Source organism: Mirounga leonina, unplaced genomic scaffold (genome assembly GCF_011800145.1).
Source record: "Mirounga leonina isolate KUSES-001 unplaced genomic scaffold, KU_Mleo_1.0 Mir_180, whole genome shotgun sequence".
In the NCBI taxonomy this organism is placed as follows: domain Eukaryota; kingdom Metazoa; phylum Chordata; class Mammalia; order Carnivora; family Phocidae; genus Mirounga; species Mirounga leonina.
Genome location: NW_023270469.1, coordinates 3,263,663 through 3,276,712, shown reverse-complemented (window position 1 = coordinate 3,276,712; position 13,050 = coordinate 3,263,663). Strand labels below are relative to the sequence as shown.

The 13,050-nt window shown below is 51.5% G+C and overlaps 1 protein-coding gene across 1 annotated transcript; it reads left to right on the top strand.

Annotated features, from left to right (window-relative positions):
* The first annotated feature begins 56 nt into the window (after positions 1-56).
* Positions 57-8,438, top strand: LOC118023493. Its single transcript, XM_035024651.1, has 5 exons — positions 57-186; positions 1,536-1,609; positions 6,367-6,534; positions 7,143-7,274; positions 8,180-8,438. The coding sequence occupies exons 2-5, from the start codon at positions 1,537-1,539 to the stop codon at positions 8,314-8,316; spliced, it is 510 nt and encodes a 169-aa protein (XP_034880542.1). The 5' UTR covers positions 57-186; position 1,536; the 3' UTR covers positions 8,317-8,438.
* The last annotated feature ends 4,612 nt before the right edge of the window (positions 8,439-13,050 follow it).

Sequence of the window (13,050 nt, the reverse complement as noted above, 5' to 3'; positions counted from 1 at the left end):
CGGCCCGGCCTTTTACGACGCGCGCGGCGCTTCCCTGCTTCCGTTTGGGTGACCTCCGGCGCGGCCGCGTCCTCCTCGATCCCGTGGTGCTTCGCGTGCGCGCGCAGTCTCTTCCGGTCGCGGGCAGCCGGGGCACAGAGGGCGGTCGCGGCGGTCGCGGCGGGCGGCGGCGGGCGGCGGCGGCAGGTGAGCGGGCAGCGGGCTGCAGGCGGCCTTCGCCGCGGGGCCGGGGAGGGCCAGGGACGCGGAGGGGGCGGGCGAGTGGGCCCGCGGCTCCGCGCCCGGGCGCCAGGAGGGAGCGGTGGTCGGGCCTCGGAGTCCGGTGACATTGAGACCGGCCGGCGGGGGCTCGGGGCTCGGAGGCCGCCGGGTCGCGGCCTGTGTGCCGCCTCGCAGCATCCGGCCCGGCTGCATCTGCGCCGCCACGGCCGCGAGCTGGGTTCGAGCTCTGACCTTGGAGCGCCCGCTGGCCGAGGGCGGGGCCCGGGGTCCGCGCTGCAGCCTGGGCCCGCCGCCCTCCAGCCGCGGCTTGAGCGACCGTCCCCGGTTTAACGGGGCTGGGAGAGGCGCTCCGCCTTCCATCCCGGGAGCCGCCCAGCGTCCGCCCACGCGCGAGCCAGGCCCGGGGAGAGAAGGTGCGGGGTGCGAGCTGGCTCAGCCCTGACGTCATGCTTCTGTTTATTCTGTCTCAAAGGGGGTCTTTTCCTAATGCGTTAGGAGTCCCTTTCGTCGTCAGCAGTCCCCTGAAAGGGCCGGTTTTAAAGCAGGGGGAGCTAGGGGAAAAGGGCCCGACGCTGGAAGGGCCCAGGTGGGAGGTGGGTCATCCAGGTCATCCGTTGTCCGCAGGGACTGGAAGTGGACCAGGCCGTACTTGCAGCCTTTCTGCCTGCCTTTCCCTTCCTATCCTACGCACCTGTTAGGTTTTTAATCAAATACTCAGTTGCGTGCAGTGCATGCCGGTCCCTTTGAGCTGTTTATTCTTTTCCGCCAAACAGTGGAGCCTATCATAGCAGCTCAGCGCTGTAGGGTTTCTAGCTTTTTCAGTCTTAGGAAAACTGCTTCTCCTTGTTGTTGTTTTTTTTTTTTAAAGATTTTATTTATTTATTTGAGAGAGCGAGAATGAGAGAGCACATGAGAGGGGGGAGGGTCAGAGGCAGAAGCAGGCTCCCCGTCGAGCAGGCAGCCGGATGCGGGACTCGATCCAGGGACTCCAGGATCATGACCTGAGCCGAAGGCAGTCGTTTAACCGACTGAGCCACCCAGGCGCCCTTCTCCTTGTTTTTTAAGAAAGCCAGTTTTTTACTAATTTCCTGCAGTGTGTATATGTTATGGTATTTGGTTTATAATGAAGCTCCGTAAAAACGTGTTGACTGCTATGAAAAACCTCATCTTAGGTTATTTTGTGAATTAGAGTCAGTAAGGAAGAACGGATCATCTATGCTGGGGGGAAGAAAACAAAAAAAGTAAAATGCACTGGAATTCCTAATAGGTGTTTGCCCTCATTCATGGAGAGGGTGTACGTTTTTATCTTTCAGAATGTTGGCTACCAGAGTGTTTAGCCTAATTGGCAAGCGAGCTGTTTCCACCTCAGTGTGTGTACGAGCACATGGTAAGTGTAACTTTTCTTCTAAATGGGCTGAGCTAATTTCTTTTTGCTCCCACTACGTGTAAGCCCTTGTCCTGGAGTTTCAAACACAGATGGCCTAAAGTGGCTGAGATCCTGATGTGGCTGTTGTGGGACTTTTGGGGGGGTAAAAATATTTTAACAGGGCATGCTTCTAGATTACAGAATATTTATGAATCATATTGAATACCAGTCTGGATCTTTGTTTATGCTATTTCTTTTCCCCCCTTTTCCTTCCCTTCCCCCTTTTTTCAGGTTCAAGTTCCACCCCTTTGAAGAGATCTCCACCATACTTGACTTTAATGATTTCCTCTTTCCCCGCAAAAAAACACCCAGCCAATATTCTTGAATACCATTTACATTATTGGGGTAAGGGAAGGGAAGGAGCTTGGACTTCCTAGCCTGAGCAGAGTTTAATCTCGTTTCTGTCTTGGATGAGCTACTTACGTGCAGGAATCTGTTTTCTCACCTGAAATATTTATAAAGAGCTTAGTTCAGTGCCTGGCACATAGCAAGTTTAGTTTTGCATTTATTGTGCATCTTTGTACCAAATATTGTTAGGCATTGAGAATAAAAAGAATACAAGATGGAATCTTTCCACAGGACGTTTGCAATCAGGAGAGGGACAGATACATAAAGGCAGTGTTTGAGTACGTGACAGCCCCTGAGGAGAAGCATTTAGCCTGGCCTAGGGTTCAGGAATGGTTTCTGAAGGAGAGGCTTCACTGTGCTGAAGGACTAGTAAGTTTAACCTCAGGGTTTTTCTTTTTCTTTCTTTCTTTCTTTTTTTTTTTTTAAGATTTTATTTATTTATTTGAGAGAGAGCGCGCACACGCATGCACACAAGTGGAGGAGGCAGAGGGAGAAGTAGATTCCCTGCTGAGCAAGGAGCCCGATGCGGGGCTCGATCCCAGCACACTGGGATCATGACCTGAGCCGAAGGCAGACGCTTCACTGACTGAGCCACCCAGGTGCCTCTGACCTCATAGGTTTAACTTCATATTCAGACGGCTATGGCAAAAATGCAAATTTGTGTGGCAGGTTGTGTTAGTGAGGGGTCAGGTGTAAGGCTTGAGTAGTGATAATGAACTTGGAGAGCAAGGTTTATGTATCTTGGGGCTCAGTAATCAGTAACTGCTTTCTGTGTGAATTTTTCCTTGAAATTGTGTCCTTGAGTTGCTAATACTGTTGTCTTACATTTCCCTCTATTCCTTACATTGCCCAGGATAACACGTGGACACAGATAATTTTATTTTATTAAGATTTTACTTACTTTATTTTGAGAGATAGCGAGTTAGAGAGAGAGAGAAGCAGACTCCCTGCTGATCAGAGAGCCCGACGCGGGGCTCCATCCCAGGACCCTGGGATCATGACCTGAGCCGAAGGCAGACTCTCAACGACTGAGCCACCCAGGCGCCCGACACAGATCATTTATTAGTAAGAGTATCGTTGAGATAATTTGTTATTTAAATGAGTAAGTAATCAAAGTTTGTCGTTTAACTAGTACATATGGAAAGAAACACTCCTTCATTAAAAGCCTAGGAAGTCATTTATGACAGATTATATTTTGCTTCTATTTTGGCTTTGTGTATATATTTTCTAAGCTTTTTTGTTTGTTTAGTCTGAGGTGCAGTTTGCGGAAAGTAAAATGTATTCTTTCTAGGTGTCATGTTCTGTGGATTTTGATAAGCTCCCATGGTTGTGTAACAGAGTGACACCAGTCAAGACCTACAACATCTCCATCACCCCCCCACAGAGTTCCTTTGTGTCCCTTCGGTCATTCTGGTTTTTTATAAGAAGCCAACTCCTTTTGGGGCTCCTGGGTGGCTCAGTCGTTGAGCGTCTGCCTTCGGCTCAGGTCACGATCCCAGGGTCCTGTGATCGAGCCCCGCATCGGGCTCCCTGCTCCGCAGGGAGCCTGCTTCTGCCTCTCCCACTCCCACTCCCCCTGTTTGTGTTCCCTCTCTCGCTGTGTCTCTATCAAAAAAATAAATAAAATCTTTAAAAAAGAAGAAAGCCAACTTTCTCCTTATGGTGGCATCGGCCATAACTTAGTCTTAGGTATTGTTTTGGCAGAGGAAATTAAAATAGTTCCTTTTTGAAATCCTTGAGTGGCTTCTCGTGCCTAGGGTAAGATCTGCAGCTAGCCTGTCTGATGTCACCTCGCTGTATTCCAGCAAGCAAACGACATAGGCAAACCAGCCCCCCTGGGTTGCTCAGCATCCCAACCCCCAGCGGTATGGTTCCTTGCAGGCAGCAGGCTGCTGTGCCTCAGCACTGGGCTGTGGGTGGGAGCTTTCTCCTACTTGTCAGCCTCAATGCAGCCGTTACTTCAGGACAGTCTTTCCTCGCCACCCTCTGTGAAGATGCTGCCTGTCCTACATCACCCTGCTTTGTCGTTGCTTGGAGCGGTGACGTACTGTGGTTTGTTTGTATTGCTGCCTTTGCTTCTGGAGTGCAAACTCTGTGGGGCTGACGTCCTGCCTCCTCCCTTCCCGTGTCTTCACACTGTAGGCTGATGGCCACCACCACAGTCCGCTGAACAAGTCTTGTTTTTAGCTTTTAGTCATGCAGGTCGTACCTGAATACACAGACCGGTTCCACACAGAATACACCGCGGAGCACCACTGGCGGCCACCACTGAGTTGGGATGCTTGTGTGGTGACACGTCCGACTGAGGGGGCAGCTCCCGTTCCCCGGACCTCAGCAGAGGCTCCGTGAGAAACCCAGCTGCGGACACAGATGACGAGATGCTCACTTGAATGCAAAAGTCTCTTCTCTCTCTTCCTCTCTCCCTTTGAAAGGAATGCTTGGTATGCTAGTCTTTGCGGGGTGTGGAGGACCATGCTCAAAGTGCTGAAGAGCCCTGGCAGCCCTGAGACCACAGATTGGCCAGTCTCGTTCTAGAACATGCAGTTTTATGCTGAGGGTGCTCCAAGGTTCTGAGCATTTGCATTTTTATACCTTTAGATGTAATTCACACAGCAGACACTTACCCATTGAAAGTGTGCACTTGAGTGGTTTCCACTTTAGTCCCTGAATTGTGTCCTAACCACCACAGTCAGATTTAGAATGTTCTCATTACTCCAGTTTGCCTCTGTTTTTAGTGATTAACATGCGAGCTGAGTGCTAGTGTACAGCTATTCTTTTCAGTCCACTCATTTGGATAGACTTTAGAATTTAAAATTGGAAAGTAATTCTGGTCATTTCCACCTTAAAGTTTTTGGGGATAAGCTTGAGTATATGTAAGTATGCTGGTCATTTACATGGTAAAGGTAAGCATCTAGAGAAATTCTACTTTGAGGTGAAATGATTTTTTTACTTTTATTAACATGATTTGGGAGAATTTAATCGTTGGTACTAAGCTAATAGAAGTGAAATGTTTCTGCAGGACTGCGTACTTGTCCAGACCAGTTTGGATCACAAAATTTTCTTGCAGATGTATGATAGAATTGAAGAAGCAGCTTTCAGTAGCTTTATTTAGGGAAACCCCTAAATAAAAATAAAGCTGTTCCTTTCTTTTCTGCTTTCTGAACTGTTTTCCTCTTTACTTGAGTAATACCCAAATATGTGCTTGTTTTTAAGGCACTGAAATTTCTTTCCCCCCCCCCCAATTTTTTTTTTTTTTTAAGATTTTATTTATTTGAGACAGAGAGAATGAGAGAGACAGAGAGCGCATGAGAGGGGGGAGGGTCAGAGGGAGAAGCAGGCTCCCTGCCGAGCGGGGAGCCCGATGCGGGACTCGATCCCGGGACTCCAGGATCATGACCTGAGCCGAAGGCAGTCGCTTAACCAACTGAGCCACCCAGGCGCCCGGCACTGAAATTTCTATCTCTGTGATCAGAAGTCCCCATTTTGTCCTCTCCCTACTGACAACTACTGGGCTTTACCCTGTCAGGAGTTTTGTGTGTTCAGTTACATGTACGTATAAGGACACACACACGGTTTACAGTCTTAGAAAGAAAAAGAGCAAGCCCTGTATTCAGTGACTCACCAAGTACATGACTCTCCATGTTGAGCTGCCTTACTCCTCTGAGTGTTGGGTCTTGTTTCCCACTGTATACGCACCCGCCCCGATTCCCTTCCTCTGCTCCACCTGTTCTTTTTCTTGAGCCCTCGCTCTATAACCCCTGATGCCCATGTCTACCTTGTGTCCCGCTTCTAGCATGTGAGCACCAGGGATCTTTGTTCCCTGATCTCAGATGTCTAGAACCGCTGTCAGCAGGTAGTCGGTGCTCAGTAAACTCGGACCTGTGGATGAGTGGCTCCAGGACACGTCTGTGGAGCCCGTTGCTTCTAGCCTCTACTGGACACGGGTTATGTGTTTTTGTTCTAATGACAGTGCCGTACGTCTCGGTTTCTGATCTTTAAACGCTTGTTCCTTTATGAGTTTTCTCTTGTTTTTGCTTCTCGTCCTTAGCGTGAGTCTCTTACAGAAGGGCCCTCATTGAGTCCAGTAGGGCGTCTCGGGAGCCGAGCGGGTACCCTCTGTGGGCACCTGCCCTGGAAGACGCGTGCTGGCCGTGATGAAGTGCTTCTGTTACTCCTCGTTCTGCCGTCCGGGCCACGGGGGACAGGCCTGCTTGCTCCCTCCTTTGCACGACAGTCCCTGAGCTGCGTGAAACGCGGCTGCAGCTCGCTGGGATAACTGAGGTCTTCAGGCTGTACGTGCCTGTACTCAGTTCGCTTTGTAACGCTGAACCCATGTGAATATTCAGATGCTTGCCCACCGTGTTTTGTAGGAAGCGTCGTGAAGAGTGAAGACTATGCTCTCCCGGGTTACGTCGACCGGCGTGACTATCCCCTGCCCGATGTGGCCCACGTCAAGAACCTCTCTGCTAGCCAGAAGGCCTTGAAAGAGAAGGAGAAGGCTCCCTGGAGCAGTCTCTCCATTGATGAAAAAGTTGAATGTGGGTATTGAAGCAGGAATATTGGCAAAGCGTGTGAGGGAGAATTTTGACTGGTTTCTGGGCTGCGAGATGGAGGGTGCTGCCCCGAGACCAGCGTGCTTGGGAGGCCCAGCGTGCTGTGTCCTGCGGGGTTGATCCAGGGCCCTGGCTTTTTGGGCTGGCTGCGCCTCTGCCCAGGCCTCTCTGTCTGTGCTCAGGGGGCTTTGGTCCCCAGGGGGGAGCATGGACGTGGACACAGAGCAGCGAGGTAGGGGTCAGTCGGCTGGGGAGTGTGTGGATGCAGCTTCTTGGCACCTCTGCTGAGTAGGACTGGGTTCATTGTAACTTACTGATGGAACATGAGCACAGCAAAATGCTGTCAGTTGGGAAAGGGGAGTGAAAGTTACGGGATTTTGCAGATCATACGCTGTAACCGAAAGAAGAAAGAAGTCACTGTTTTTTTTGTCCAAAGTAGACTCCGTGCGTTTTCTTCCCTTCATCATGCCTTGTACGTGTGTGAGCACATGCATGCACACTTTGTCTCTTGGCTATGTTGGAGAAATGGGAGAGCCCTGCAAGGAGGGGCACAGCCGCCCTCATTCCCACAGATGCCTGTGCTCTCTTCCCAGTATACCGCATGAAGTTCAACGAGAGCTTTGCTGAAATGAACAGGAGCACGAATGAATGGAAGACGGTTGTGGGCACCGCCATGTTCTTCCTCGGCTTCACTGCTCTCATTCTGATTTGGGAGAAGCGCTATGGTGAGTGGGGAGGGGCTGTAGGCCTGCCGTCTCGGGTTGCAACCACACAAGACCTGGATTGGGGCCAGCGCCAGTGCGTGGCCTGTGGGCGCCTGTGCCCACGACAGGCACCTCCATTCTGGGATCTATTCCAGGATTGTTCGCTGGCTTTGAGAAACCAGCTCATGTTAATGGAAGTGTAAGCCAGACTCTGACTTACTCACGGCAGGCTGTGCTCTATAGCAAATGACTTCCCTTCCCTCCTTTGTATGGCACGCCACCTTTCCATGGTGCTTTATTGGCTCACCACACAATTATGAAAAGGTGGCGTAGTGAAGGTTTGATCAAGGAAAAGGGCACGGATTCTCATCGAAGGGCTATTTCAATTGTATGGGGACTGCATCTCGGTAAGCAGAGTCCTAGGTCTTCAGACCTCACAGTTCTGCTTAGATAGCGTCGGGGTTGTCCGCTCTTTCCGTGCTGCCTCTTTTCGGTTCTTTGTGTCCAGGTAGAATGGGTTTTTCCCATTCCAAACAGCGATAATCCTGTACTTCTGGTCTGCTGTGGACATGGGTTACTCATGCCTGTGTATTTGATCTCACTAGTCCAGTCACTTTTGGCTCTGTTTGTGCCCTGTGCTAGCCTGTAGACCCCATTATCTGCATCCTACGGAGGAGACTTTCTGCTCTTAGCTTGTATTTTACTGCTAATCTTTTATCCACAAAGGAATAATATCGAGAGTTATCAGTGCCCAGAATTCAAAGCCTGTGTGTGTGTGTGTGTGGGTGCTGGTGTGGAGTGGCAGGCGACTTCACTGGCCTGGTGGCCAGTGTGTTGTGTTGGGGAAGACCTGACCTGAATGACCCGTGGGCTTAGAAACGACTCGTCAGGACAGTGTTGTCTCATGAAATTGTTCTGGGCTTTAGTGTATGGCCCCGTCCCGCACACCTTTGAAGAGGATTGGGTGGCCAAGCAGACCAAAAGGATGCTCGACATGAAGGTCAGCCCGATTCAGGGCTTCTCAGCCAAGTGGGACTACGACAAGAACGAGTGGAAGAAATAGAGGAGCGCACCCCTCACCCATCTGAGCCTCACCTTGCTCTGCCAGATCCACACAGCTCAGCATCTTCACTGGAAACCGTTACGTTGTGTCACCAGTGCTAATAAACGAGCAGCTTACGTGAACTCCATTGTGGTCGGTTCTTTGATAACTAAATGAAAATACCTGTTTTTTGAAACATAGTTTCTCCCAAGTGTCTGACGTCAGTATATTTTGGGTATAAATGAAATGGCAAGAATAAATTGTTTTAAGGGGATATCATATAAAAGCCAAAAATGTAGGGTCCTGTGACGTGAGATGTTTGGTTTTTGATGAGATTTTTAGGAGCATGAAATATCATTACGGAAGCTGGACCAACAGAAGTCCCCATGGCTACTTCTCTTCTGGGACCTGCCCTCCCCTCTTTGAAGTCGTCAGTGTTGTTTGGCGTGGGTGGCCGTAAGCCTGGGAAGGGCAGGCTGAGCTCTGAGCTCCTGGACCGAGGTCTTGAGTGATGGACTTGGTTCCCTGGCCACTCTGAGCCTTTTAGTCTAGAAAGAACGATGGAGCCAGTGCCAGGGAAGGAGCGTCATGCTGGCCCCAGCAGGCTCCCTGGGGGCTCGCATCCCACTGTCCTCTCCCACCTGCTCTGCGCACTAGGTCTCCTCACTGATCCCTGGAGACCCTGCCTGGAGCAGCAAATGAATCCTCGAACAGCCTGTGTGATGAGCTGCACAGAGGGCAGGCAGAGGGGTCTCCCAGCGGCCTTGGTGCCGGAGTGTGCTGAGGGTGGGAGGTGGCCTTTGAGCAGTCCAGCTGTAACTGGGAGGGGAAGTGGGCCTCTAGAGCTTCACTAGAGGTCAGGGGCTGTCACAGGAAGAGGGCCTTTGGTAGTAAGAAGGCTTGAACGACCAGCCTAAAATTGAGAGCAGGTTAAATAAAGCCGCTGGTGGTGGCGTCTTCCTGCTGACTTCCTGGGAGGCCCTCCCCACCTTAGGGGAAGGGAGCTGGGTTGGGAGTCTGGCCAGTGTGTGGGGCCAGCGTGGCCTCTGGATGGCCTCACCTACAAAGCTCAGGCCTCCTGCTAGGTGGTGTCCTTTTCATTTCCTTTTCCAGGATGGGCTCGTATGGGGCTGAGGTGTCTGACCTGGCTCAAGGTCACTGCTGGCCTATCACCTGGTTCTTGTGACCCTTAAATGACCACTGATGGAGCACCTACCTAGGCCAAGGCACTTCAAGGCCACTGTCCCTCTTCAGAACAACCCTGAGAAGAAGGGCCCCTTACCCTGGGTTAGGTGATGGAGCTGAATGGGGCTAGAGGTGGGTGGTTCTGCCCGAGGAAACACAATGTTTGAGACCATGTTTGAAGGTCACCTCTGACCCCCAAACTCTTCTATCCCGGTATATCCCCAAACAGACTCTCCCTGAGCTCAGGGACGTCCCATGGGGTAACCAGGCTTTCCCTGGCCTTCCCTTACCATGTAGGAACTTGCTGTCTTGGACTTGCTAAGAGGATTACCACTTGTACATCGGTGTCAGGTCCCAAAATGTGACTGTGGAGTCCTGTTGTCTGTGTCCTTGTTCCTTCCTTGGATGGAATTCAGGAGGGAGCCGGGTTCATGCTAGATTCAGCCCGGGATCCTTAGGCCAGAGGTCTCCTTGACCATGGCTCGATCATCTACATGTTGTGGGGGGTAATGGTGGATGTGACCCTCGGAGCCCTTACCCTTACGGGGCTCGCAGAAACACCGAGGGCAAGTAAAACAATGGGCAGAATGGGAAGATTTGATAGTGCTCCTCAGGGCTGATGGAGAGGGGGCCGGGGTGGGGGTACGAACAAGTTGGGGTTGGTTGGGGGAGAGCACACGGAGGACGTCATGTGAGCTGAGACTAGAAGAAAGCCAAGACGAGTGGAGGTGCAGGTGGCAGGTGGAAAAAGTTCCAGACTCGAGGGCCTGCAGTTGAAGGCCCAGGGGAGGACAGAGCGGAAGGCCCATCAGTGGGCCAAAGCACCCTGGGGGAGAGGAAGGGGGCTGGGGCAGGGCTCTGGGAAACACCTGGGAGGACATTGGAACAGCCCCCAACTTGGCTTCTTGGAGGCCAGAGGCGTCCCTGTGCCTCTAGGAGTGGGGCTCCTAACAGGCCTAGCACTTGGTCTCCACGTGGGACCATCTGCTGCTCCTCACCTAACGCTGGGAGAGCTCGTTGCCATTGAAAACGCACCTCGTCCCTTTTGACTGATTTTTGCCTCTGACTCAACGCTCACCTTGTTACTAGTGGCAGCTTTTTACCCTGCTCAGTTTAAAACTCATTCCCTGCAAAGGGACAGCCAGCAGCTGACTTTGGTCAAACACAACCCTGGAAGCCAGAAGGCAGTGAAACGATAGATCCCTCTAGAATGACATCATCAGCTAAACTATTGCAAAGAGCAGGGAAAAGGATCTTCACAGGCGAAGATCACGAGTGTTATCACTGACCGGTCTTTGTTGAGAGAAGTGTTGAAGGGCGTAGTCCCAGAAGAAGGAAACTGAACTCTGAAGGAAGGCGTGAGCTGTGAGGTGGAGGGGTGAAGGACCTGGAAACCGTGAAGGCAAGTCTGCCCAAACGCTGGCTGAATGGGACGGTGACCGCGATGACGACCAATTCTGGGGACAAGTGGTTGAAAGCAAGGGGAAGGGGTTCTAGGAAGATGAAGCCTGTGGCGACATACTTTTGAAGTATTTCTGTGAATCCCCACATGAAAACAGTAAAGAGAGAGCAAAGCCAAAAGCCATACTGACAATATCAAAAAATGAGGCGAAGAGGTATTTCTATGGAGCACCCTTTCCCAGTGATGGCAAGTGGAAGACGGAAGTTATGAATATTAACTGTGGCTCCACGAGCAGTCTGCTTCCTGTCTGCTTCCTGTGTCCTAGCTGCTTCCTGTCTGCTCCTGTCACCTGTTTCTTGTTTGTTTCCTGTTTCCTGCCTGCTTCCTGTTTGTTTCCTGTTTCCTGCCTGCTTCCTGTTTTTTTCCTGTGTCCTGTCTGTTTTCTGTGTCCTGTCTGCTTCTGGTCAGCTTGCGGTTGGCTTCTTTGTACTTCCTGTGTGTCACCCCAGCATGCTTCTTCAAACCCAGCCGTGGTGGTTCCTTCTGTCCCAGCAGCTGAGTCTGGTTCTGAGTCGTCCCCATGCCTGCAGGATCAGCCCAACAGTTCCTCCAGAAGCCCTGGTCCCGGTGGACAGCGGCATGCTGCAAGACCTGGGATGTCGAGGGGTTTCTGTGTGCCCTCCCATCAGCTCAGAGGCATCCTGGGTCCCGCAGGGTGTCACAGTGCTTTCCAAAAGGGAGTGTCACTATGGGGAGGCATAGTCAATTTTTATTTTTTCCCAAAAGAGCAATTGAGTAAGTTGAACGTGTATTTTTAATGTATCTTTGATGTTGTGTATTTGAAGGGAAAAAGATGTTATTCAGTTAGGAGGAAAAACATAGCACTTTTTTGATAGCAACTCTTAGAAACCCTTTTGAATTTCTGTGAAGTCTTCTGGGTGCTTTGAAATGCTTCAGAAGTTGATGCCAACATTACTGTGTCTGACTCCCCTTTGGAGCTTCGGGTCTTCCCTAGGTGGGATGACTTCCCAGTATACCCAGTACTTCCTGCAGCCTTCAGACATGTCAGATGCTGGCTCACTCCACAAATGGCCTAAGCCTTGGACCCCACAAAGGCTGGTGAGGGGTTGAGTGTGCCACTACCCGCTTGGTCCTGGCCCTGGCTTACCGTTCTTAGGCATCATTTCCTCATGACAGCTGGAGTTACTGACTCTATTTTACAAATTAAGGGATGGGGGCCCAGAGAGGTTCCGTGACTTGGCCAAGGTCACACAGCCAGTAAAGGCAGTGCTAGGATTCAAACCCCAGGGGCTCTGTGCCAGAGTCCAATCAACGCCTGCTGTGTTGCTGTCTTTGCTTGAGTGCCTTATACAACTCCTGGCACACAGTAGGTGTTCAGTAAATGTTTACTGAATAGACATGTCCAAGCCCAAGGACGAGTCAACCTCCAAGGATCTTTTCAAATGATTTCCTCATGTTCCCGTAGCAGCCACCACTGCCCTCCCCCAAACCAAACCAAAGTCAACACTCACATCAGCCACGGTCGGTGCCCACTGTTCTCCGGCTGACCAACGACGTCACAGCCGCTGAGCCATCTCTTCCCAGATCCGCCCTGCAGGCAGCAACTCATCTTGGGATGGATATCAGGAATCCCATTCCCTCCATGCACATGGCCGTATGGGGCCACTGCCGGCTTTCATCTGGTGCACCGGTGGGGCACGCCTCGCAGGTGAAGGCGGAAAGCAGCACGATCATCCTTGGGGGTTACAGGCCCCTGCAAGAATCCGATGGACGCCCCAGCTGCTACTCTCGAAATGCACGCATTGAGGTCCAGGCCCAGTCATTGCTAGTCTGAGGCAGGTGTGAGGACGAGGGTGACCAACTTGTCTTGGTTTGCCCGGCACCTTTCGCAGTTTTAGCTCAAAAGCTCTGCGTCCCTTGGGCTGTCAGTTGCATTATGTGGTAGGACACATGCGGTGTCCTGACAAAGCCCCATCAGAAGCACAGGAAAAGTCCTTGCAGGCGACCTACACATCCTGGAGCCCCTCGGTCCCAGGATGACCCGGAGGGTTGGCTGGCTGCGGAGCCATGTTGACAATAGGCATCCCTCCCAAGGATGCTGAACTTTATGAGGAAGTTCACAGTGTCCCTCAGCCTGGGCTGCAAGG